Source organism: Heteronotia binoei, chromosome 13 (assembly GCF_032191835.1).
Source record: "Heteronotia binoei isolate CCM8104 ecotype False Entrance Well chromosome 13, APGP_CSIRO_Hbin_v1, whole genome shotgun sequence".
Lineage (NCBI taxonomy): Eukaryota > Metazoa > Chordata > Lepidosauria > Squamata > Gekkonidae > Heteronotia > Heteronotia binoei.
Genome location: NC_083235.1, coordinates 27,220,148 through 27,245,778, shown reverse-complemented (window position 1 = coordinate 27,245,778; position 25,631 = coordinate 27,220,148). Strand labels below are relative to the sequence as shown.

The following is a 25,631-nucleotide window of genomic DNA, read 5'->3' as shown; positions in this document are numbered from 1 at the left end:
ATGTAATAGAGGCCCATTCCCAATGGGAATTGACACAGAAACTGATGATTGTATTGCTGCTTCATCCCTCTCACTTTAATGTCCACAAACTACGTCGAGCCCCTGTTTTGTGATGCCAGTGTGCCCAAAAAAACCTAGGTGTCCCATATAAGGATGCTAGTCTCCAGGTGGGACCTGGGGATCCCCCGGAATTACAGCTCATCTCCAGACTACAGAGATCAGTTCCTCTGGAGAAAATGGATGCTTTGGAGGGTGGAATCTATGGCATTATACCTTGTTGGGGTCCCCAAACTCTGCCCAACTCAGGCTCTACTTCTAAAATCTTCAGGTATTTCCCAACCCTGGCAAGCTTAGATAGGAAATAAATACAAACAGAGAGTGAGTCATATTTTGGCACCTGCTAACAGAATGCTTGCAGAAACAAGACAACAAATAAGCCTTTTGCCACATGAGCAATATAAATAAATAGTATATCGCAAAGCAAAATGCTTTCTTACCCACAGTGACGACCCATCACCTCCAGAACAAATGTCCTCTGGTGACTGCCAGAGGGAAAAAGAAAGCCAAATTAAGGAAAGATGCAAAAAGCGAAGGCTGGATTTGCACCAGCTGATCTGTGTGGAAGAAAATCTCACAAGGGAGTCAAAAAGTCCACATCTCACGCCCTCATACCTCGGCTTTGAGCGCATCAAGTTTTCAGGTTTCTTAATGATGAGGATATTCACACCTTGAAAAACAGGTACTAACTTTAACAGCATGTCCATTGTGTGCTTTGTTGTGTTTGACAAGTGGATTGGGATGTCCTTCATTCTAAAAGATCAAATATAACAACCTCCCTTCTGTGTGAGGTTATACTAGAACTAGATTACTGGACCAGGGAACAATCCCTGTGATTACATTTAGGGTTGCATACACTGATACTTTTTGCATGTTCCCTGTTTGTGAGCATGTTCACTTATTTAATAAAACCCACCTAAACAACTTTCAGGGCAATATTACGTGCAGATTTCACATCATTAGTTCTTGAGAAAGACACAAATCTTTTATCCTTATATTTGTCCAAACTAATTATATAGATTTTAGTTGTGCATGGAACAGCAATCTATGAATGGAGAGGCTCAAATGTATGGGAAGAAACAAGTTATGTCTACTACAGTGCCAAATTAGCGTTGGCAGCCTCCAGGTAGGGCCTGGAGATCTCCCGCTTTTACAACTGAGCTCCAGCTGGCAGCGATCAGTTCCCCTGGAGAAAATGGCTTCTTTGAAGGATGGACTCTATGGCACTGGTCCCCAACCTTTTTGGCACCAGGGACAAGTTTTGTGGAAGATAATTTTTCCACAGACCGGCTGGGGGGTGGTGGTTTTGGGATGATACAATTGTGCACTTTATTTCTATTAGTTTGGTGTGGTGGTTAAGTGTGAAGATTCTTATCTGGGAGAACTGGGGTTGATTCCCTACTCCTCCTCTTGCAGCTGCTGGAATGGCCTTGGATCAGCCATAGCTCTCATAGGAGTTGTCCTTGAAAGGGCAGCTTCTGGGCAGAGCTCTCTCAGCCCCACCCACCTCACAGGGTGTCTGTTGTGGGGAAGGAAGGTAAAGGAGATTGTGAGCTGCTCTAAGACTCAGAAATTCGAAGTGGAGGACAGGATATAAATCCAATGTTGTTGTCGTCTTCTTATGACTACATTGCAATATATAATGAAATAATTATACAACTCAAGGTCCGGTTGCTAACAGGCCACAGATTGGTACTGGTCCATGGCCCGGAGGTTGGGGACCCCTGCTCTATGGCATTGTATCAAGTCAAGGCCCCTCCCATCCCCTCCCCAAACCCCACCCTCTCCCAAATTCACCCCCAGTGTTCAGGAATTTTCCAACACAGATCTGGCAACTCTAGGTCTGGTGTTCAGTAAACTCTGAGATTAAAAACAACAGCCAAATTCTGATTAAAAACAACACCAAATTCTGCAATTTATATACATTAATGCAAATTAAGTTGCTTTGCACATATTTGCTTAATTTGGACCATTATGTCACAAGTGTTGGACTGGCTGGGCCATTGGCCTGATCCAACATGGCTTCTCTTATGTTCTTATCATGAGGAAGGGCAAAGATTTCTTTTGCTGTTGGTCACCTACTGTCAGATCTAGCCACCAGAAACTCACTTATTTTATAAATAATGAATGCTCTCAAAAAGCTGAATTCTCAGTGTCAATGCCCTGTGTTTTCAAACTGCTGTCACAGAATATACCACCCAGTTCAGCATAACAACCACAAACCTTACCTTTGGGCAGTGGTAGCAATAGCATCCACTATCTCCATTATCCTGTGGAGAGCAGAGTCGGTGCCAATGGTCATGTCAGTCCCACAGAAGTCATTATCAATAGAGCCAACCATGCCAACAATGTTCAGATAGCTAGACTTTTTGGCCTCCTCTGCCATGATGGCACCTGGAAAGGTATTGCCCAGAGAAGTGTCAATGGAATGTCAGCAAATGGTAAGCATATTAGATCATAGAATCATAGAGTTTGAAGGTACCTCCAGGGTCATATAGTCCAACCCCCTGCACAATGCAGGAAACTCACAAATACCTCCCCCTAAATTCACAGGATCTTAATTGCTGTCAGATGGCCATCTAGCCTTTGCTTAAAAACCTCCAAGGAAGGAGGGCCCACCATCTCCCCAGGAAGCCTGTTCCACTGAGGAATCGCTCTAACGGTCAGGAAGTTCTTCCTAATGTTGAGCTGGAAACTCTTTTGATTTAATTTCAACCCATTGGTTCTGGTCCTACTTTCTGGGGCCACAGAAAACAATTCCACACCATCCTCTATATGACAGCCCTTCAAGTACTTGAAGATGGTGATCATATCACCTCTCAGCCGCCTTCTCTCCAGGCTAAACAGGCCCAGGTCCTTCAACCTTTCTTCATAGGACTTGGTCTCCAGACCCCTCACCATCTTTGTCGCCCTCCTATGGACCCGTTCCAGCTTGTCTATATCCTTCTTAAAATGTGGTGCCCAAAACAGAACACTACTCCAGGTGAGGTCTTGCCAGAGCAGAGTAAAGCGGAGTAGAGTAGAGTTAATATTATGAGTAGAGTTAAGATTAATATTATGAGTCCTCTGAAACTGCCCAAAAGGGGGGGGGAGGAATCTCAATACTGTCATTCTCTTCTATGGGTTAGCATTAGAATGACAGTATTTAAACCCAACAAGCAAAGGAGTGGGGTCTGAAGTGGAGATGGGGGTCAGTGTAAACTCCTTTTCTGAAGACTGAAATGCCTGAACTGTGGCTGGATACGCTCCAATATTTTCCTTCATCAGGCTGAGACACAATTTTTTAAAATGCAACACTGCACAATTCTGTGTCTTATAAGAGCAATAAGTGCTCCTAGGAGCCTTGATCAAATTGTGGACTGGAGCAGATTGAGGTCTGAACCATGAAAACACGGGTTTAAGCCACTGCCCTCCCTCAGCTACTCATTTCTGTATATCCCCTATACCCCAGTCTTTGGAATGGGAATCGGAGCCTCGCTGTGCCTTAAGGACTCAAACAGAAAAAGATAGTGAGTGGCTTCTACTCCTATAGTGATACAGACAGGAGAAACTCACAATTACTGTTGGAACCTAGGAAAAGCATGCATGTTCAAGATGGCATTTTTATAAAGTGAATAGGGCTACAGTAGAACAGAACAGCTCAGTGAGGCACTTTTATAAAAGAAACAGGACTGTAGTCTCTGCTGTTTATGACATACGGTATATTATATGTTCAAAGTATGCCTCCTCTTGCTTTCAAGTGCACTATTTTCTACTTCTACGATTCCATTTTCTGCATTGTTTAACATCTCTCTGAATGATTTTTTTGCATTGTTTCTGATTTTTCTAATCCCAATCCTGATGCATTGCTTATTAGGCATCTCACGCCATTAGACTGCATTAATACTGTTTACTCTTCCTTGAGTCACAGTGAGAAAGGTGGGCTAAGAAAGCAAGCAAACGAATCTAACTACTGTCAGACTGCAGTATACAGTCCTTTTTGCATTCACGGTGCTTGCATCCCCACCCAACTGAAATACCTGCTTTAACCAACTCCTGCAGCAAGGTGCTCCACTCTGCACGGAAGGTGTCTGCTCCAGTCAAGCTCCCGTCGCCCCCGATCACACACAGATTTGTTATTCCTCTCTTTACCAGGTTGCGAGCAGCCTTTAGGCGTCCTTCATGCGTGCGAAAATCTTGGCATCTGGCACTTCCAATCACTGTGCCACCCTGGTAGGGATGAAAAAAAATAACCAGGTTAAAAGTACAAGTTTGGAGTCGGAAGATAACATTAGGGCAGGAGTTGGCAAACAGCAAAAGAAAGAGAGAGAGAGAGAGAGACCAAGACCGACCCTCACTCTAGTTATAGGAGAAAAGCTGTATAAAATTTCTGTTAACATGACCATGCTTTTCACTTCTGTCTCTTTAACGCCCAGTACATACATTGCCTTGAAATTATAAGCATTAAAAAAAATACATTTATATATCTGCTTTCTAATATCTATTCTCAGACCAATATACTTTATGCCCAGTTCAAGGCCACAGTGAACTTATAAAACCAAACAAATAACAGATCTAAACAACTTTTAAAAAGTCAGGTAGAACAAGACTGTATGGTTAGCCATACACAAGGGCACTGTGTAATGCAACTGAGGTTGAAAATCTTTATAGCAGAAAGACAAAAGACATCCCCTCCTGCATTTCACCTAACACAGTAATAGCTAGGGTTGCCAATTCTGCGTTGGGAAATACCTGGAGATTTTGGGGGTGAAGTCTGGGAAGAAAGGGGTTTGGGGATGGCCAGGACCTCAGTGGAGCATAATACCATAATACACCTCCAAAGCAGCCATTTTCTCCACGGAAACTGATGCCTATCGCCTGGCGATCAGTTCAAATTCTGGGAAATCTCCAGGTACAGGCTGGCAACCCTGTAACTAAGGAGAGAAACAGGGTAGTAGCTTATGACATTGCCTGTTGTCTGAAAGCAAGCAAGGGGGTAAGAGTTCTTTTTCAGAACATGTAAATGATTTCCAGCCTGTGGTTAAAAGCAGAAAAGACTAATCACCACCAGTCAGTTGGTTTGAACCTTCAGCAGGCTGCCACTATGGATAAACAGAACATTGAGATTCTGAGGAACTTAGCATCACTGAGTAAACGATAAAACTTGCCTTTTGGGAAACATACATTTTTGTTACAGGTGATCCTTTCTCCAGTCACAACGATAAGACCTAACTACCTAGGAGGAAGCCTGAATGTACCACAATCCTCTGTTTGTATAACACAAACAACCTTCCCATTATGGAGTATGGCTGCAGTCAAAGCTCGGCTCCAATGTCAAGTTATTTCGAGCCTCAGACATTCATTGTAACCCCAGCAGCAGAAGTATCATTACACTGAAGATGGCCAACCTTGCCAGTAACCTCAAGCGATGAAAAGGTCAAGATGTTACAATAATGGTTCCTCATGACAGGAACCCCTTCCCTCACACAGCAAATGACCTTTCTCAGACTACAGGAGCAGAAAGGACTTCTCTCAGAGGGCAATGAAGAACACTTTGGATGGATGAGTGCTCTAATTTCCAAGTTTCACAATGTTTTCCCCTCAGTTTGATTCTCAACGTGGGCGCTGATCCAGTTTCAAATGACTGCTATGGTACAACCACAGGGCAATATCCAGAGATGCATGGATGCCATATTAGACAACACAATGAAAAATTGATATCCAGTGATGCTGACAAATTCACTACCAACTCTAGTTGGAAAATCCTAGTTTGGTACCAGCCCTTGAGTTGTAGGAACATTTGCACTTAGAAGTCACTCACAACTAACAAGTTGAGTCAAACCATGGTATATAAAACATAGTACATCCCTGACTGCAGCCCCAAGATGGCTCTCGGCTTGCTAGTTCAGGCCATTCTTCATTAGTCAAGCTGCAAACAAGCATACAGCAAGCAAAAAGACATGTTTAACCTCTCTTTTTGCCGTTAAGTGAATGCCTTGTTCCTTGGTGCAGTGGTTCTCAGTCAAGGGCAGACATACCACCAGTGGGATGCAAGGTTTTCATAACAACTACTAAGGATTTGTTCTCCCTCAGCCTCCATGTGTCTACCTACAAGTATGATGGGCCATCTCCTGCCAACCCTATTTGCCACAGATTACTTATCTATGACTTTTTGGCCTGCTAGTAATAACCTTGGACACTGGGTGTTTCTCCTAATCCCGTTCCCCCTGCCCACCAGCAGGTGTCTTTGATGTGCCGCTCCCTGCCCGCCTTGCCTGCCAAAGATGAATCATTATGTTTCTGCAATTTTGTTTTATGTTCTTAAAACTTAGTGCAAATGATAGCATAATAACAGAATGTCTGTAAACATATGACTGTTTCAGAAAAAGTGGGCTTTTTGTATCTGTCACAGGGGTGTCAAACGTGCGGCCTAGGGAGCCAGATGAAGCCCCTGGATGGTTCCTATCAGGTCCGCAAGTAAGTCTGCTTTCTTCTCCCTCTCTCTTGCTTCCTTCTGTGTCACAGCTTGCTTTGCCACGCTTTCTCAGTTGCACAGGAGCTACAGAGCCTCTATTTTCTCCATTGGCTGAGGCTCTTCCCTTCAGGAGGAACGGGAGGAGGAAGAGCTTGCTTTGCCAGGCTCTCTCAATTGCACAGCAGAGCTACTGAGCCAAGCCTCTTTTCCTTCTATTGGCTGAGGCTCTGCCCCCTCCTCATCACCTGGGGAGGGAGGGAAAAAGTCAGAGCTTCCTTTGCCCAGTTCCCTCAATCACATGGGAGAGATACAAAATCTTCAATTGTGTTTCTCTGTCTCCTTTATAAAGTTTGTATCTCTCCTACCTGGCATTACATTTTATGATACACATGGCCTGACCCAACAAGGTCTCATTTATGTCCGATCCATCCCTCATAGCAAATGAGTTTGACACCCCTGATCTATCATGTTAGGACATGCGTTCTTTGACAGTGTGATTGGCGGGATGTAAGATACCCCCTTCAGAAATCAACAGCCGCATCAGCAGAAGAGAATGAACAGTTCCAATAGTGATGGGGGGTGGGGTGGAGGAATCCTTGAATGTAGCTACTGGGCAGCAGCAGTAGAGGAAAGTGACAGTGGCAGAGGATCTTCTACAGACAACAGCTGTTGTCACTACAGCTCACCCAGGTTAGTACTGCACACAAGGCAATGTTCAACCGCTTCTGACCAGTAACCTCAAAGACCCTGCTGTGGATTGTCAAAAAGACAAATCGGTGGGTTCTAGAGCAAATCAAGCCCGAACTCTGACTCGAAGCTAAAATGCCTATACTGGGGCTATTGTACTTTGGTCACATGATGAGAAGACCAGAGTCACTGGAAAAGACATTAATGCTAGAGAAAGTTGAAGACAGCAGGAAAAGCGGAAGACCCAACAAGAGATGGATTGACTTAATCAAGGCAGTCACAGCCCACAACTGCAAGACCCAAGCAATGATGTTAATAATAGGATATTCTGGAGGTCATTAATTCATAGGATTACTTTAAATCAGAAGCATATTGATGGCCTTTAATGCACACACAAGATACAAAAGGCTGAGAACCTATACTCCCTCTAAGTTGTGGAGTCTTGGGGGCAAAAATTCTACTATGTGAGCGACTGGCATTAAAGTTGTGAGCTATTGCATAAATTAGTTTGCTCTGGGGCCATATATCCTGAGCTAAGACAAAAATGTCTGAGCCGGAGGCTAAAAAAAACCTGTGAGCTAGCTCACACTAACTCAGCTTAGAGGGAACACTGCTGAGAACCTCAGTCTTAGTGAATGCACAGCAACTGCATGAACACCAGCAAAGGAACCGTCTTAAGAAGCAATGGGTCCCTCCTCCAACTCTCCCCCTACTACAAAATGCAATGTATGCAAACACAAACTCTCACATGCTCACTGGACCTTCACAGGCCCTTCCGAACAAATCTCAGCCAATGGTATTTACGAAGATGGACACCTCTCAAGCAATCAGCAACATGAAGAAGTTTGAGGGGACTCACCAGCTGCAGCATCATGGACACACTCTCCCATGTGGCGTCCCTGATGTTGTCCCCACCGTCCACCAGCCCTTGGTAACCCTGAAAGAGAACACACAGAAAGAGAAGCATTAATGCTGCAGGGGCTTTTTTAGAAAGAACACACAGGAACCCAGTTCCGACTGTCTTGGTGTCAGTGGGTGTGGCCTAATATGCAAATGAGTTCCTGCTGGCCTTTTCCCACAAAAAAGCCCTGTGTGAAACAATGGTGATGTCAGGGGGTGGGGCCTAATATGCAAATGAGTTACTGCTGGGCCTTTTCCCACAAAAAAAGCCCTGAAGCTCTCCGCTTCTCAAGGTATGCAGCAGTTGTAAATGCCAAGGTGAGGCAATAGTCAATACAAAATATTGCCCAAGTGTGGAACAATGCTAAGCGCTCCATTTGGCTTGGAGTCCCCAAGTTCCTCCAGGCACAACTATTTTAATTGCTGGAGTGACAATACCAGCAATACTTCACAGAGCAGTCATTCCACACATGGGGGTTTAGGGACTACCATTGTTGGCCTAGTGCTACCATTCCTGTGCCACTTGTGCAGATCCCGCCAGTTTGTTGGGTCCTTCATCAAGAGACCGCTGTGGGACTGGCACCCTCCCAGCTTCCCACGTGGTCTGTCTACTTTGGGCATACTGATTGACCTACACAAGCTCCCTGGGACTCTGCTTCCCCACTCAGCTATGAAACCAAGGGCAAAATCTATACGTTGCCCCAACAAACATTGGCCTTCCAATTCTGGTCATGTGTTTGTATTTACTTATGTTATTCATAGCCCACCTTTTTCACAGAGCCTCAAAGCAGATTATACCAAGTATTTAAATGCAATCTGTGAGATGAGCAGGGCTTTTTTTCTGGAAAAAGATGCACCAAAACTCTCAACAGGGAAATGAAGAAGGAACACATGGGTGCCCCTCACAAACTTTTAAAACTTTTTTTGAGAATTTTGTTTCCATTAAATGGTTCCAGAACTCCATTCTGCCACATTCCACCACCACCACCCCAAAAGACCCCTGAGGATGAGTCATCTAATAAATAGTGTAATAGAGGCAGGACTGCCAAAATCTGAACCAGGCCCATAGCCACAGTGGGCATTTGGAGGCAATGCCCCCAAGGATTAACACTGTTCCTGCAGAAACACACACACACACACCCTTTATATAATAATAAAACCATGGTGGTATTGGCCCAATGGAGCTCTCCCATTGGTTGATGCCTGCTTGACTTGCACAAGCTCCTTGAGACTCAACTTCTCAATTTGGCTATGAAACCTAGGGCAAGAAATGCCCTGATAAACATTAGCTTTCCAACTCTGGTCACGTTATTTAATTTTATTTATTCAGGTGTGTAGCCATGTTGAAGAAGAAGAAGAAGAAGAACTGCAGATTTATACCCCACCCTTCTCTCTGAATCAGAGACTCAGAGCTGCTTACAATCTCCTATATCTTCTCCCCCCACAACAAACACCCTGTGAGGTGGGTGGGGCTGAGAGGGCTCTCACAGCAGCTGCCCTTTCAAGGACAACCTCTGCCAGAGCTATGGCTGACTCAAGGCCATTCCAGCAAGTGCAAGTGGAGGAGTGGGGAATCAAACCCGGTTCTCCCAGATAAGAGTCCGCACACTTAACCACTACACCAAACTGGCTCTGAAGCAGCAGAACAAAGTTTGAGTTCAGTGGCACCTTTAAGACAAAATACCTTGAATAAAATGTGGTCTTAAATGTGCCACTGGTTCAAACTTCGTTCTATTTTATTTTACTTTTTAATAGTCCACCTTTCTCAGACCAAGTAAGTCATTGCAAACTGTAGGATGAGTCACCGAATAAGCAGTGTAGTAGGACTACATTTGCCGAAATCTGAATCAAAGCATAAGTATTAAACACTGAAGTAAACGGAATCATGGGAGGGAAGGCAGCATGGTACAGCTCAGCTAGAAGCTAAGCAGGGACAGTCCTTGAAAGAGAGACCGCCGAGGAAGACTCTGCAGAGGAAGGCTAACAGCAAACCTCCTCTGCTTCTTCCTTCCTTGAAAGCCCCTTGCTGAGGTCACCACAAGTCAGTTGCAACTCGATGGTGCTTTACACACACAAATGGAATCACACAAGTCGAAATACAATACACTGAGAACAAGATAATGCCTACAGCAACAGATAACACATACCATGGCCAGCAGTAAAGTTCAGCTCCATTCCTTGAAACATCTCCTGAACCATTTAATTATAACTGAGCTTTTATAAAAATGCCATCCTGAACAATTCTTACAGTCTGCAGAATGCCAAAAGCACAGCAGCCTTCCTCCTGATCTCCTCAGGCAGGGTATTCTACAAGGTGGTGGTGGGGAGCTACAGAGCAGGCACGTGGATTGCCAGTTATTGATCTTTCACTTTTGCAGGGTGGCACCTGCAGAAGGCCCAAGGTGTTGGGGATAGAGTATTGGGGGAAAGGTCCAAGGCCATGGCGGGCTTCATATGAGATGGCCAACATCTTGCACTGAACCTGGCAGCTAATGGAAAAGATCAACAAACAGAAACCAGTGTGAGAAATGGCTGCTCAGCTTAGTATTGAATACCGTTGAATAGAGTGTACTTAATCCTTGTTTTATCAAAATAATGTACTGCAGTCCTAATAGGGTTGCCAGCCTCCGGGTGGGGCCTGGAGATCTCCTGCTTTTACAACTGATCTCCAGCTAGCTCCCCTGGAGAAAATGGATGCTTTGAACATTGTACCATCCTGAGGCCCCTCCCCTCCCCAAACCCCGCCTTCTCCCAGATCCACCCCCAAAGTCTCCAAGTATTTCCAAAACAGATCTAGCAATCCCAGTCCTATTCTAAAACAAGCAAACCACTTTTTATAATAACATTCAGAGTAACATCTGCCAGCAGTGTGAGAGTGGGAATGCTTTTGTTCCATATGAAGAGAATTCAGGGACTGACTTATCTTTTGTAAGAATTGGAGATTTCTAAACAATGGCTCCAGACCACTCCATGGAAGGAACTGTTATGGAAACACCTTTGGATCTGATCATTTTCTGAGGAAGATTATGAAACTGAGTTGAAACCTATGAGCTCTTTGAGTTTGTTACAACGTTGGGACTTTGTGTATGTTTGCTTGTCACGAGTTGGAACTTTGTTATTGTTGTTCAAATTGGATTATGCTGCACTAAATATGCAAACTGAAATTTTGTGAACGGAACTATAAAAACAGTTCACTTATCTTAATATAGGGACTGCAGTACATTATTTTGATAGAACAAAGATTAAATACTGTGAAGTAGTGGGTAAGAACATAAGAGAAGCCATGTTGGATCAGGCCAACGGCCCATCAAGTCCAACACTCTGTGTCACACAGTGGCAAAAAATGTTATATACACACATACACTGTGGCTAATAGCCACTGATGGACCTCTGCTCCATATTTTTATCTAAACCCCTCTTGAAGGTGGCTATACTTGTGGCCGCCACCACCTCCTGTGGCAGTGAATTCCACATGTTAATCACCCTTTGGGTGATTACACTTTATTGGGTGGGTACACTTTATTCAACAGTATTTAATACTAAATTGATTACACTAATACTAAATTAATACTAAATTTAATACTAAATTGATTACACTTTATTGGGTGGGTACACTTTATTCAACCGTATTTAATACTAAATTGAGCCGCTGATCCTACGCTGTGATCCTGTATTTATATGGTAATCTTCTATTGCTTTTAATTGAAATCTGTAAAGATTTTAAATAAAGATTTTTAAAAAGCTAAAAAACAACAACAGGACCAGGACCAAAAAAAGGAGAAAGAAGAGTGGACCACCTCATTGTAAAATTTACAAGAAGCAGTACAATTCTCCAGGCTGCAGCCTAGCAACTATACCTGGCTACAGTTTGTTCCTTCCTTTAGCATACTTTTATTTTTCTCCTTACGTAGGATTATAGCCTGGAAATAAATGCTATTTCTAACTGAGCAAAGAGAGGCTATGGCTGAGAAGGAAACAATCATATCAACTTACCTCATGAACAAAGTACACTTTGGCACCTGTGTATATCCCCACACGGACCACTGCCCGGACAGCAGCATTCATGCCTGTGAAGAAAAGAGGAAAAAAAGTCACTACCATTGCAATGTAAGTAAGCTGTCCCACACAGAAAACCCTAGATTAACATATATCCCTAAACTGAAAGGTGCCATGGATAAGATGTGTAAGTAAAAGAGCCACTCTACCCCAGTTCTTTACCTGGTACTGCTTATGCTATACATGATGGCATTCTATTTCAGACCAGCCTAGACAATTGGCTTGTCAAAAATGTATAGTACTCATTTTTATAATCTGTGTGGTGCCCCAAGTAGTAATCCTTCTCCATTTCACAAGGCTTTTTAGAGGAAAATATGGAGGTGTAAGAGATCATAATTGGGTATCATGGCACATGCTGCTATTACATGTGGTGGTGAAAAGAACCATCAAATCACAGCCAACATGGTAACCACTTAGGACTTTTTTTGGGGGGGGGGGTGGCGGCTATTTGTATGTGTGTGTGTGTGTGTGTGTGAATGCATGCCCATGCCTGGATATCATGGTGACCTCTGGCAACTCCTACTGGGGCTTCAGAAAAGTGGCATAATAGCCTGCCTCTGCCTCCCGGCTCTGGTATTCTGTAGAAGTCTCCCATTCAAATACTTGCTAGGGGGGTTAGGGTTAGGAACATAAGAGAAGCCATATTGGATCAGGCCAGTGGCCCATCAAGTCCAACACTGTCACTGAGTGGCCAAAAAAACCAAACAAAAACCCAGGTGCAATCAGGAGGCCAAGACACTAGAAGCCCTCCCACTATTGCCCCCTCAAGCACCAAGAATACAGAGCATCACTTGCCCCAGACAGAGTCTATGTCTTGTGGCTAAGACAACAGATGTTCAGAGGTCATTTGCCATTGCCTGCTGCATCATGACCCTGGATTTCCATGGTGGTCTCCTATCCGAATAGTAACCGGAGCCAATCTTGCGTAGCTTCTGAGATCTACTGAGATCAGCTAGGCTGGGCTATCTAGGCCAGACTACAATGTACCTATGAATTCTTCCTTATGTGTGCATCACCATCCATATCCTAATATTAACAACTTCCTGACTTCAGGAAAAGCGTTCCCATGTTCTACAATTATTACATCCAGGCCTCAGATTCAGCAGGAGCTCACAGGAGCGCAGTCCCTGAACCTTTCTGAGGGTTCCACCTCCTCCCCCTCACCTTGTCCACTGAATATTCGGTTCAGCTGCATAACAATCCCTGGATGAGCTCCACCATCTGTTTTTCTACAAAACGACCCCTGATTACACCCATCCAGAAATGCTGGCGAACATGATATGGCAAGCAGCAGTGGAGTCCACAGGGAGTTTCTTTGGCCAGAGGGTAGAAATGGGAATTTTTGACCCAGGTCTGGCATTCTGACCACTCACACCACTTTACCCATTATCATTGGTCACTCTTTATATTGGTTAACTTTTGCATTACTTGATTTTTGAACTGCACATTTTTCCCCTTTGGAACTACCTATTCTCAATCCTCTGGAATGGCACTTAAAAAAAAACAGCCTCTTTTTTTGAATATTTTTTTAACACAGAGAAATAGATACAAACTAAACAATGGTACATAAATTGTAGCAGTCACCACAGACTTCCTCATGGATCTTCCAATAACCAGGTTGTTTCAAATTGGGCGATAAAGAGTTAGCAAAACAAAAAGTCCCACAAGATAAGCACTTTAAGTAAACCACTGAACAGTCATTGAATAGGAAAAGAAACACCCCTCCTTTGGAAGGCTGCATGTTGTTTGGTGCAATTTAATACACAGGTGCTTCTGACACAAAACAAGAGAGATTGGATGCCTTCCAGAACACGGCCAAGGGCAAATTGCTGGAGCTCATTGATGGGATCACATCTCCAAAGCAAATACGCAAACGTGCAAGATCAGCAGTACAGCAGAGGAGTTTGGTCATGTGGTTCAGAACTGGATTCCCTGAGAGGCTATGATAAAGTAAGGATAATGAGACAAGAGGCAGAAAGAGCAGAGAGCATCTTGTAGGACAAATGAAACAGGATATTGTTTCAGGAGGAGACAAGACATCTAACAGGGGGCTAATCATTCTGGCATGAGCTGAATTCAATGGATGAACACACAAAACTCCCCTGTACTCCCACTGGCCTTTCATCCGACTGGCAATGGTTCTCTGAAGTCTAGGGGAAAGGTCTTTCACATCACTAACTACTTGATTCTTTTTAACTGGAGATCCTGGGAACTGAACCTGCATACAAACCTGCATACAAAGCAGATGCTCCACCACTGAGCTGTAACCTCTCCTATGCAGGTCCTGCCCTAGACTGTCTCTGGCACCCCAGGCAAGGCTAACCTCTGGCACCCGTCTGCACTGATAATGTCACCAAGTCACATGGGGGTTGCCCAATTTGGCACTCCAGAAGGCTAACATGCTAGGCAATTGCCTAGTTTGCCTAGTGGCAGGGTTGGCCCTGTTCCTAAGAACACACATGCACAACACACTCTAAAAACACGACACAGATGTGTACAACCAGAAGAAATCCTCTGAGATCTTGGCTGTCTAATTCAGGCCTGAGGAATGGGGCCAGGATTCCTGATCTGAAAGGGAAACGAAGGTCTGAGAAACTAAAAATTAAAAAAAAAACCCAAGCCTGAAGGCCAGAGAAACTGTTCAGCATCTGCACCCCTTAGGGCATTTATTAGGAAAAAAAGTGGGTGGGAATTTAAACAGCTGCAGCTTCCTTTACCTTTGATAGTTACAAACCCTATCAAACCCTGCTGTGTGCCATTGGATGTGGCCACTGTTAAAAATGAACAAGATGGTACAGATACAATCCAGCATATGGGGCGATGGTGCATGAGCAAAAAACACTACCTTGGGAGTGTAATAAATTCAACTTTGAGCCAGAGTTAAATGTCAACCACCAAAAGCTCATATGTTCCAATGTTCATGAAAATAAAGTTCTTCTCTTTACAAAAACAAAAAGGTATGCAATGGACGAGTCAGAAAAGCACATCAGACAGATCAAAAGACCTACAGTTTAAGTTCTATGCCCGTGTTGTCTTTGGAAGTTTAGACGCATGCCAGCATCCCAATACAGGATGGTACAAGCAGCTCCCAAATTGTTCTAAGCTAACTTCTCCAGAGTGAAACTGAGATACCACCAACCATTCCAGTTTGGCACTGACATAAGACATAAAATCAATATGGATCTAAAGCAATGCCTAAAAAAACACAGTGGAGGTGGGGAGGTTGATATGGATTGGGAGTGAACAGCAGTGGGAAATCCAACTAGGAATTAAAATACAGTAATCTAGATTTAAGTTACAAATTATAGCTATGATCTGTGTCTACAAACTTGGATACTGTGTAACAGGATCATTCTGTCTACACAGCACAATCTAGTTATGAATGACTGCTGCACCACAAGGATAACAAAATATCCTATAATATATGGATGCAGCTAGTCACAGCTGCAATTCTGGACAGTCGCACAAGCAGCAAAAAGTGGAACACAGCCCATCATCCAGCTCAAGGGATAACCCGCTTTTCCTTTTTAACACTAGCTGGGTTTCTCAGTCTGGTGACTAGATACAATGAATTCCAATAGTGCATCTATCTCTTCTGGATTACGTCCTTCCTTAAAGAAGTTGTTCAGCAGCATAATAAATAGCCTGAGGAGGTAATGAAGAGATTGCTCCTTTCTTGGAGAGATGCTCCACAAGAGACATCTCTCAGGAATACTTCAGATATTTTCATGTACCAGACCCTGAAGGGCTGTGATCTTTCCCAGGCCAGAAAGAGAGGCTCTGCAGAGGAAGTCAATAGTCAACCACTTTTGCTTCTCACCTGCCTTGAAATCCACATGCTGGGGTCACCACAAGTTGGCTGCAACTTGATGGTACTTTGCACACACAATAAGAGGTATGAAAAGACCCTGGGGAACCACCGCCAATCAGATTGATGTGGACAAACTATTGTATGAGCAGTTTCACATGTTCATGATATCTGGGACTACTCAAGGGAGAGCTAAAGGTCTCTTCTTTCTGTTATGGCAAAAAAGAGGGAACAAAGCATGAGAGATTTGTGGTCCTCTCCTTTACACAAAGAGCCAATGTGCCATCTACTGCAGGTAGAGCTGAACCAGAGAGAAGTTGCCTAGAGAGTCCACTACTGGAAGGAGATTGGCAAAGGGCCAGCATCAGGATACTGAGGTGGGGCAGATGTCAGGACCCTGGGTTTCTGGTGGGGCCTATTGCTGCTCACCCACTTCCACACTTCCTCTGCTACTAAGGATGCCAGCCTCCAGGTGGGACCTGGGGATCCCCCAGAATTACAGCTTATATCCAGAATATATAGATCGGTTCACTTGAAGAAAAGGAATGCTTTGAAGAAGATGATATTGGATTTATATCCCACCCTCCACTCTAAATCTCAGAGTACCAGAGCAGCTCACAATCTCCTTTATCTTCCTCCCCCACAATAGACACCCTGTGAGGTAGGTGGGGCTGAGAGAGCTCTCACAGAAGCCACCCTTTCAAGGACAGCACTGCAAGAGCTATGGTTGACCCAAAGCCTTTCCAGCAGCTGCAAGTGGAGGAGTGGAGAATCAAACCTGGTTCTCCCAGATAAGAGTCCGCACACATAACCACTACACCAAACTGACTCACTCTTTGTAGGGTGGACTGTATGGCATTGTATACCACATGAGGTCCCTGACCTCCCCAGTCTCCATCCCCAAATCCCCAGGAGTTTCCAACCTGGATCTGACAACCCTACTCCTACAGCCCCTGCTGGTGGCAAGGGAGGATGTGGTAACCCTGCCTGCTGCCTGTCTGTACCCATGCTCCTTACTTCCAGAGTTATTAAGACAAGACATGTGGGTGATGCGCACCAGTGACACTCCTGGTGACAATGGCAGCAGCATTCCCAGCTGAACAGACTGACCAGTGGTGCCAGGGAAAGTATGTGTAGATAGTGGGGCTTCCGGTCAGGCATCGGAGGGAGGCAGACGCGTTGTTTTCCAGCTCCGTCGTGATAAGTCTTTTTAACTTGGTTTTAACTAGTTTTATTCTTTTAACTTATGTTTTGGTTTGAGGATTTTATCTTCTTTTAATCTTTTTCATTGTGGGCTGTAGAACTAAAGAATATAACTCCCGCTGGCTTATTTGGATAATTGGCTGGCGTTCTCAGCATTCCTGGGCTAGCCGCCAAGCTCTTATTTTATCTTATTTTGAAGACTGAATCTTACAAGGTGCAGCTGATGTGAAATGTGCAGCTGGTGTGAAACATGAAGCTTTTAGGAAGAGAATTATAGACCTGCCTAATTTACAACTTCAAGAGTGTTTAGACCTGAACTTTCACTCTTCGGCAATTATTTACTTTTCCTTGTTCTAGTGGATTGGAATTTGTTGGCAAGCGAGAAAGAGTGAAATACTGAAAATAAATGTGACTGTAATCAGCTGTCGGCATTTAGTCTGCTCAGTGTAACAGTGACTTTATGTATTTTACACTGGGAGTAGACTCGGAGTGGCAGCATTGTTTTGTGGCTTTCCCATTCTCATTTGTTATATTTTTATAACCAATGTAGGAGCTAGTCTGATGTATTTCTTTCGCCTGGATTATTTTTGAAAATTATTATAGTAATTTGTGGGAACTGTGTTAATTTGGTTATTGCTGCATATCTTTTAATTTACCCAAAGAAGAATTATTCTGCCCCTTTCAGTTATGGGAAGGGGACAGATTAAGAGGACACGTGACTCAGACGACTTAACTCCTCCCCTGGTCTGTAAACAGACAAAATTGGACGTCTTTTTTACTTCAAACTGATTTGCTCCTTTGGCAGATGATGTACCTGAAAGTCAAGTTGAAAGTCAAGTTGATGAGTGGAGAGACTTAACTGATTGCTCTGGAAAAAATTATGAAGTCAATAATGATAATCTCAGAACATTTGATACGGAGGCTGATGACTCCATTTTAAATAATTATCCTAGTCTGACTGCTAAAACTGTGTAGATAGTGAAGGCAGCTGTGAATGGGCCATGGAAGCAGGGCTTTCTTCATTAGGGGTGTGGCCCAATATGCAAATGAGCTCCTGCTTGGCTTTTCCCACAAAAAAAGCTGTGTGAAACAACAGTGACATTAGAGGGTGTGGCTGAATATGCAAATGAGTTCCTGCTTGGCTTTTTCTACAAAAAAAGCCCTGAGTGGAAGGGGGCTTATAAGCAGCAGAAAGACACACGGACAGGTAAGGGGCATGCAGTTGTGGGGTGAAAAGGAGTCCATGAGGGGGACTGGTGGTGGGCAGGTGGGCACCCCCAACCCCCCCCCAAAAAACCCTGGAACTGGCCCTGGATTGGAACAAGGCGTTTTTGATCCACAACTCAGTTACTTACCTACTGAACTATATTAGCTCACTAAGCAAGCACCTGAGAAGTGCTTTGTGCTACATAAACACTCAACAGTATTACAGTTTAAGTGTTCATTGATGAATCCTTATAAGATTTTGCATTGTATTTGTGCAAAGTGGAGCTCTTAATAATCCCTTCTGCAGTCTCTCCGTTCCCGCTTCATTGGCTGGCTCTTCAGACGGGGTGAAGTTCCTTATTGATCCAGGTCAGGACAGCCAAGCCTCCTGTATATCCTAATTGCATCCTCAGATGACTTGCAAATTTTATTTTTGGTGTGCTGACATTTAAGAGCAAGTGCCTGCCAACCCCTCTGCCAGGCCACCATGCTCACTGGCTCCAAAATGTACTACAGCAGTTGAAGGGGTGCAATCCAACACCACTCAGAAAACCCATTCCATGCATGTGACTGCCCCCACAGAGAATCCATGAACACAGGTGGCTGCTGTTTTGGAAAACCTGCTTTCTCTGAAGACAGAGGGAGGCTGGGAAATTCCCTCAGGTTTCCATCGGCCTTTTAGGACTCACATGCAGAGACAAGGTCAGATTCTTCTCTGGTGGAATTTGGTCCCTAGGTTCCCCAACATCTGTAGGACAAGGCCTTGCGTTGGCCTCCACAGATTACTTTTCTCTCCTGAGCATTTTGTGTAAGGATACAGAAAAACTCAAGCTTAATCATGCCACCACCAGCAATAACCATGTCATTTAAACAACCATAGAACAGACACAATCAATCAATCAATCAATCATTTTATTTATATCCCGCCCTCCCCGCCGAAGCAGGCTCAGGGCAGCTAGCAGCATTAAATCAGTACAATAGGTTATACAATAATATTTAAAAACAATAACTAATTAACAATTTAATTAAAATTCTAAAATTGATAAAATTAACATAGTGGTGCTATTTCAGCAGTTGGCAAAAATCACTTAAGCAGTCTCTCTATCTTTTAATCGGTAAAGGCCATCCTGAAGAGGATGGTCTTGCAGGCCCTGCGGAACTGTTCAAAGTCCCGCAGGGCCCGCACTTCTTCCGGAAGCTGGTTCCATAGGTGTGGAGCTACAACGGAGAAAGCCCGCGTGCGGGTACTCTGTAGTTTTGTTTCCTTCAGCCCAGGGATCGTCAGCAGGTTCTTCCCTGCTGACCTCAGTGCTCTTTGACATAGCCATAACTGAGACTTCTGTTGAAGCACCAGAGGCTTATGGCTTTTCCCCCAACTCTGCAGCCCTACAGAATATCATGTACATTTAAAAACTGGTTTCTATAGATAGGTGATTTGCAATGTGGTATAGTCCTGATGTAGCGACACCATCACACCATTTTATCATGGGGAGTTTGCGCTGAGGCGGCTCTCCCATGTGGAGGGGGAAATGACCATCTTTGGATCAATGGCAATTCTAATGTAGCAACTTGCTCCTTGTGAGAACATTTCCACAAACCTCTCATTGCAACACTACAACAAAGTCATGATTCATGAGGAGAGGGCTATACCGAATCACAAAATAGTGAGCGAAGCAGGGGGCAGCCTGGATCACACTGATGGCCTAGCATAGACTGTATCAATCCTCCTGTTATCCTTTTCTCTCTCTTCCCTTCCCACTTCCTCTAGTGTTAAATTTTAGCCCCTTGGGGTGGTGGCAGCAGGAAGGGGGGAGGTCGTCTCTCTTTTGGTTTTTGCATTCAACAGCAAGCAGGCTTTTCCAATTAACAACAAACTTTCCTTTCTTGAACAATTCAGAGACAGACCAACATAGCAAAGACAGGAGTCAGGATTACAGCGGGCAGTAAAAGGTAAAGGTAGTCCCCTGTGCAAGTACCAGTCGTTTCTGGCTCTGGGGTGATGTCGCATCACGACGTTTTCATGGCAGACTTTTTATGGGGTGCTTTGCCATTGCCTTCCCCAGTCATCTACACTTTCCCCCCAGCAAGCTTGGTACTCATTTTACCGACCTCGGAAGGATGGAAGGAAGGAAGGCTGAGTCAACCTTAAGCCGGCTACCTGAACCCAGCTTCCGCCGAGATCGAACTCAGGTCGTGAGCAGAGAGCTCGGACTGCAGTACTGCAGCTTTATCACTCTGCACCATGGGCTGCTTCTTTACAGCGACCACACAGGTACAAATCTGTCTTTATGTATCACTGCATTGACATCACAGCCAGCGGAAAATAAAGAAAGGGAGCAATGTCCCAATATGATGCAGGGGAGTTCAATAGGTCTAAAATGTTGCTTCCTCAACTAGTTGTTTGCTCTGCAATTGCCATGAACTGGTCACTGATTTTTTTGCAGGCCATGTTGGGGATAGCATGGTCAATCCACTGCATTCCTGTATTTATTGTTTTTCCATCTTTCTGAAGACCAATTTGATTTCCTACTTAAACTGATGCTTCCCAAGGTTACTGTTCTTTTTACAAACATGCATCTTCCTTCTCTTTTCATGCCTGATTTCTCTGGCCAGTTCTATTCCATTTACAAACACCTGGCTTTTCCTCTTCAAAAATATAAACAGTGACTGCAGCTTTGCTACAAAGTGAAAAGCACAGTACTTCAGATGCCTTCCTCTCTTCTCTAACTAGAACTGATAATCAAGCATTTATTTATGTCAAGGGAGAGCAGGAAAGCCCCCAAAGATAGAAGGCAATTAATTAAACCTAAAAATAATGGAACTAAAGAGAAACAGCAGGTCCTTTGCTGAAGAGCTAAACAAACACATGGATGGTTTTTAGGCACAGGAAAAGGTTTTTTTCTACAGGACATGATTGCCAAGAGCAAAACTTCAAAAAGACTTTAAAAGTGTGAAATAGCAAAGAGTCCAGTAGCACCTTTAAGACTAACAAATGTTTATTATAGCATAAGCTTTTGAGAAACACAGTTCTCTTCATCAGATGCATGGTTGAGGCATCTGATGAAGAGAGCTGTATTTCTCAAAAGCTTATGCTATAATAACATTTGTTAGCCTTAAAGTGCTACTGGGCTCTTTACTATTTTGCAGCAACAGACTAACACAGCTACTCCTCTGGATTTAAAAACATGGATATTCCTGCTTTATGGCATATTTACCAATTAAAACATCCCCAGGTTCATCTTGAAATAGCCTTCCTGTAAGCTCACCGGATGCCCAAAACATATCTAAACACCAAAGTCCTTCTTAATGGTTCTCCTACTGGGATTGTAACTATTCTGACAGATTTTGCCTCTCCAAGCCAACAAGGTACCCAGCAAAATACCCAAACCTGGAAAGCATCTAGAAGAGGAGCTGATCCACTTACCCTGAGCATCTCCTCCAGATGTCAACACGGCAATGGCCTTGCCAACCCCCATAGTGTCGGCGTGTTCATGTTTTACTGGGTTCTGCAACATTCTTCGAGCTGAAAAGTCAACAACAACAAGGTTTTCAAGGGGCTGATGAAGCAAGGGCCCTCTCTCTCTCTCTTCAATGCCTCCTCTTCCCCCTCCCCAGGAAGGCAACACTGGCGGTAAGATCTGGACTGTTTCTTGTAGTCCTCTTGGGTTGCCCTTTCGAAAGAACACTCCGCCTACTCCCAATAAACGATAAGTGAAAATGTCAGACTGTAAGTGATCCCTGTTGCAGTGTCAGCCACACCTAATCCTAAAGGGCACCCAGCCAGCTGCCACAGGTACCAATGAGAAGTGGGTAGAGATTTTAAATCAGTAGCTGTAGAGTCATTCTGTCATTATTAAGGGTTTTTGGTTTTGGTTTAGGCCCTAATCCCCAATTAGGGCTTGTGCCAGCTTGAGTACTCCAAAGCCTTGGTAAGATTTTCTAAGGAAGCTAAAGGACTCTGGAATCTCGGTAGTCAGGGCAACAAGATCCTTTGGAGATACCATCCCTTGGGGTGCAAGGAAAAGCCTGTATACCATAATGGTTAAAACACTGGAGTAGGACCAGAAAGAACCAGGTTCAAACCTTTGAGTCTGCCATGAAGGTCACTGGATAACCTTGGGCCAGTCGTTCTTAGCTTAACCTACCTCACAGGGCTGTTGTGAGAATTAAAAAGAAAGGCTGTTGCGTATGTGGACTCTGTGTTTTATGTTATGGGTGAGTTCCTGCCTGGCTCACTGGCGCAATTGAGGACTGAGTTTGGGGACATGGATACAATGGGAAGCAGGATCCAAATCCCTGCTTCCCCAGACCAATCGCCAGCATCCTGCTGGTTCAAATGACCCAATGACGTTCTAGCATGGGAACTTTAGAGTGTACATAGTTCACCCCGTTGGTCCAATTCTCCAGTCTTAGTTTGCCTATTACCATGCTATAATCACTAATAAAGAGCTGTGATCTACTGCAACGAGTGTCCTCATGTATCGAACCACTATTCAACAAAGGCAATCTAATATATAATGCCTTGGAGAATGGGATTGAAAACACACTAACATATATTTTGTATTACAATCAAAGACAGTTTTGCCATAAAAATGGACAGATTGAATTAATCTGTTTTATACTGAATCAAACTATTAGTCCACCAAGGGCAGTGATATCTACTCAGACTGGCAGCAGCTCTGCAGAGATTCAGGCTAAAGTATTCTCATCACCTACTGCCTGGTTGTTTTATCTGGAGTTGCTGGAGGTTGAACCTGGGATCTTTTGCATACAAAGCAGAGGATCTTCCATTAAACCACAGCCCCTTCCCAGATTGTGAATTGCTGGGAGAATCTTTTAATATATGTTTATTAAAGCTTTCAACAGATGTAATTAACTTGTAATGAACTGCCTTTGAACTTGTCACTTACACCTGAATCAATTACTCTTGACAAAATGAGCCTTATTAATAATAAAATATTATTAATATTTTATTAGTAAAGGTAGTTCCCTGTGCAAGCACCAGTCGTTTTCGACTCTGGGTGACATTGCTTTCACAACATTTTCATGGCAGACTTTTTAAGGGGTGGTTTGCCATTACCTTTCCCCCCCAGCAAGCTGGATACTCATTTTACTGACCTCAGAAGGATGGAAGGCTGAGTCAACCTGAGCCAGCTATCTGAACCAGATTCCGCTGGGATTGAACTCGGGTCATGAGCAGAGGGCTCCAATTGCAGTACTGCAGCTTTACCACTCTGTGCCATGAGGCTTCTTTTTTATTAGTAATAGTAATTAACAATAATTACTATTATTATTAATAATAAAATATCAATGAAAGTTATTTTTGACCTGCTGGTGGAAATGTATAAAAAGTACCTTTTTTGTTACCAATTCATCTTTATAGACTTGTTCTTTGTGTCTTATATTAAAATGCAACTGCTTCCAAAAAAGGAATGCATCCCATCTCAGCTTCACACATTAAAATTGGTGCTCGTCAATTAAAACTGACTGCCACTGATGGACTGCCTAAAGCTTTAGTCAATTAAGGACTGGACAGATGCTTGCAATCCTAATTGTGATGCATCTGGCTGGCCAATAAAGGCTACCACAACCGAGTCAAGAAAGCCTAACAATTTATATTAAAATTTGAGTCCAGTGGCACCTTTAAGATCAACAAAATATTATTGAAGGTATAAGCTTTCATGTGCACACACACTTCTTCAGATTCCAGTAGACCAATAAGTTCCATTTCAATGTATCTGAAGAGGTGTGTGCACACACAAAAGCTTATACCTTCAATAGAATTTTGTTGGTCTTAAAGGTGCCATTGGACTCAATCTTTGTTCTGCTGCTTTAGACCAACATGGGTACCCCACCCCCCAATTTGTATTGAAGTCTTAAAGTAGAATTGACACAACTCAGACCTTTTTGCTTATGGGAAACTTCACTAAAAGGGCCATGGTCATCAAAAGGCTGAATAAAAATGCCCCTCCATTAAAACACAACTTGGCCACCATCTTCTCCAAATTGGCTATGAGAAGCAAAAGCCCCAAAATTCAAAAGCCTTGCTTTTGAAAACAACAGCACAGCAGAGTTACTTCAGTCTATGGTCACTTCATCACTGCAGAGAGATGCCAGCCTCCAGGTGGGACGTGGGGATTCCCTGAAATGACAGCTCGTCTCCAGACTTTGTGGGAGGGATGGTGGCTCAGTGGTAGAGCATCTGCTTGGTAAGCAGAAGATCCCAGGTTCAATCCTCGGCATCTCCAACTAAAAAGGGTCCAGGCAAGTAGGCATGAAAAACCTCAGCTTGAGACCCTGGAGAGCCGCTGCCAGTCTGAGTAGACAATACTAACTTTGATGGACCAGGGGTCTGATTCAGTACAAGGCAGCTTCATATGTTCATATGTACAAAGATCAGTTCCCCTAGAGAAAATGGATACTTTGGGGGGTGGACTGTATGGCCACTGAGATCCCTGTCCTCCCTAGGCTCCATTCCCTAATCTCCAGGAGTTTCCCAACTTGGATCTGGTAACTCTATAGGACCCCATCCCCTTTCGACAGTCCAAGTGCAAACCACAGAAAAAAAAATCAATGCCCATCTAGGTCAAACCAATTTATATATCACTGACAACAATAAAGGATTTTTGTTATGTTCATAAAGGTGGACTGTACTGTATTTGTGCCCAATAAGCCAGTTCTTATGAAGTATTCTGGTGTTTGGATTCCGTATTATCTCTTCTAGAGTTGCCAGTTCCAGAAAGGGAAATTCTTGGAGATTTGCGGGTGGAGCCTGGGGAGTGAAGTGAACTCAGCATGGTATAGTGCCAGAATCCACTCTCCACAGCAGCCATTTTCTCCAGAGCAGGACTTTTTTTTTGTAGCAGGAACTCCTTTGCATATTAGGCCACACACCCCTGATGAAGCCAATCCTCCTGGAGCTTACAGTAGGCCCTGTACGAAAAGCCCTGTAAGCTCTTGGAGGATTGGCTACATCAGGGGTGTGTGGCCTAATATGCAAAGGAGTTCCTGCTACCAAAAAAGCCCCCTGCTCCAGAGGAACTTGTCACTGTGACCTAGAGATCAGTTCTAATTCCAGGAGATTTCCAGGCCCCACCTGGAAGTCTGGCATTCCCTTCCCATGTGCTTGCATTTTGCATTTACCGACCTTTTGGAGTTGTGTGTATATAAAATTTTAAATACACATACACTGTAAATCTTAACCTGGGCAATTTATGAAGTTTGCAGAAATTAACACATAAAAGGCAAATAATCCATGTT

General features: G+C 43.8%; 1 protein-coding gene across 2 annotated transcripts in view; it reads right to left on the bottom strand.

Moving 5' to 3' along the window:
- The window catches only part of PFKM (phosphofructokinase, muscle), a 59,278-nt gene that overhangs the window by 23,743 nt on the left and 9,904 nt on the right, over positions 1 to 25,631 (bottom strand). For both annotated transcript variants that reach the window (XM_060252195.1, XM_060252194.1), the window contains exons 2-7: positions 21,796 to 21,894; positions 12,092 to 12,165; positions 8,058 to 8,135; positions 4,077 to 4,266; positions 2,286 to 2,451; positions 498 to 542 (exon numbers count right to left, since the gene is read on the bottom strand). In XM_060252195.1, coding sequence (XP_060108178.1) covers positions 498 to 542; positions 2,286 to 2,451; positions 4,077 to 4,266; positions 8,058 to 8,135; positions 12,092 to 12,165; positions 21,796 to 21,886 — 644 coding nt within the window. In that variant the 5' untranslated portion in view covers positions 21,887 to 21,894. The remainder of the gene's footprint in view (positions 1 to 497; positions 543 to 2,285; positions 2,452 to 4,076; positions 4,267 to 8,057; positions 8,136 to 12,091; positions 12,166 to 21,795; positions 21,895 to 25,631) is intronic.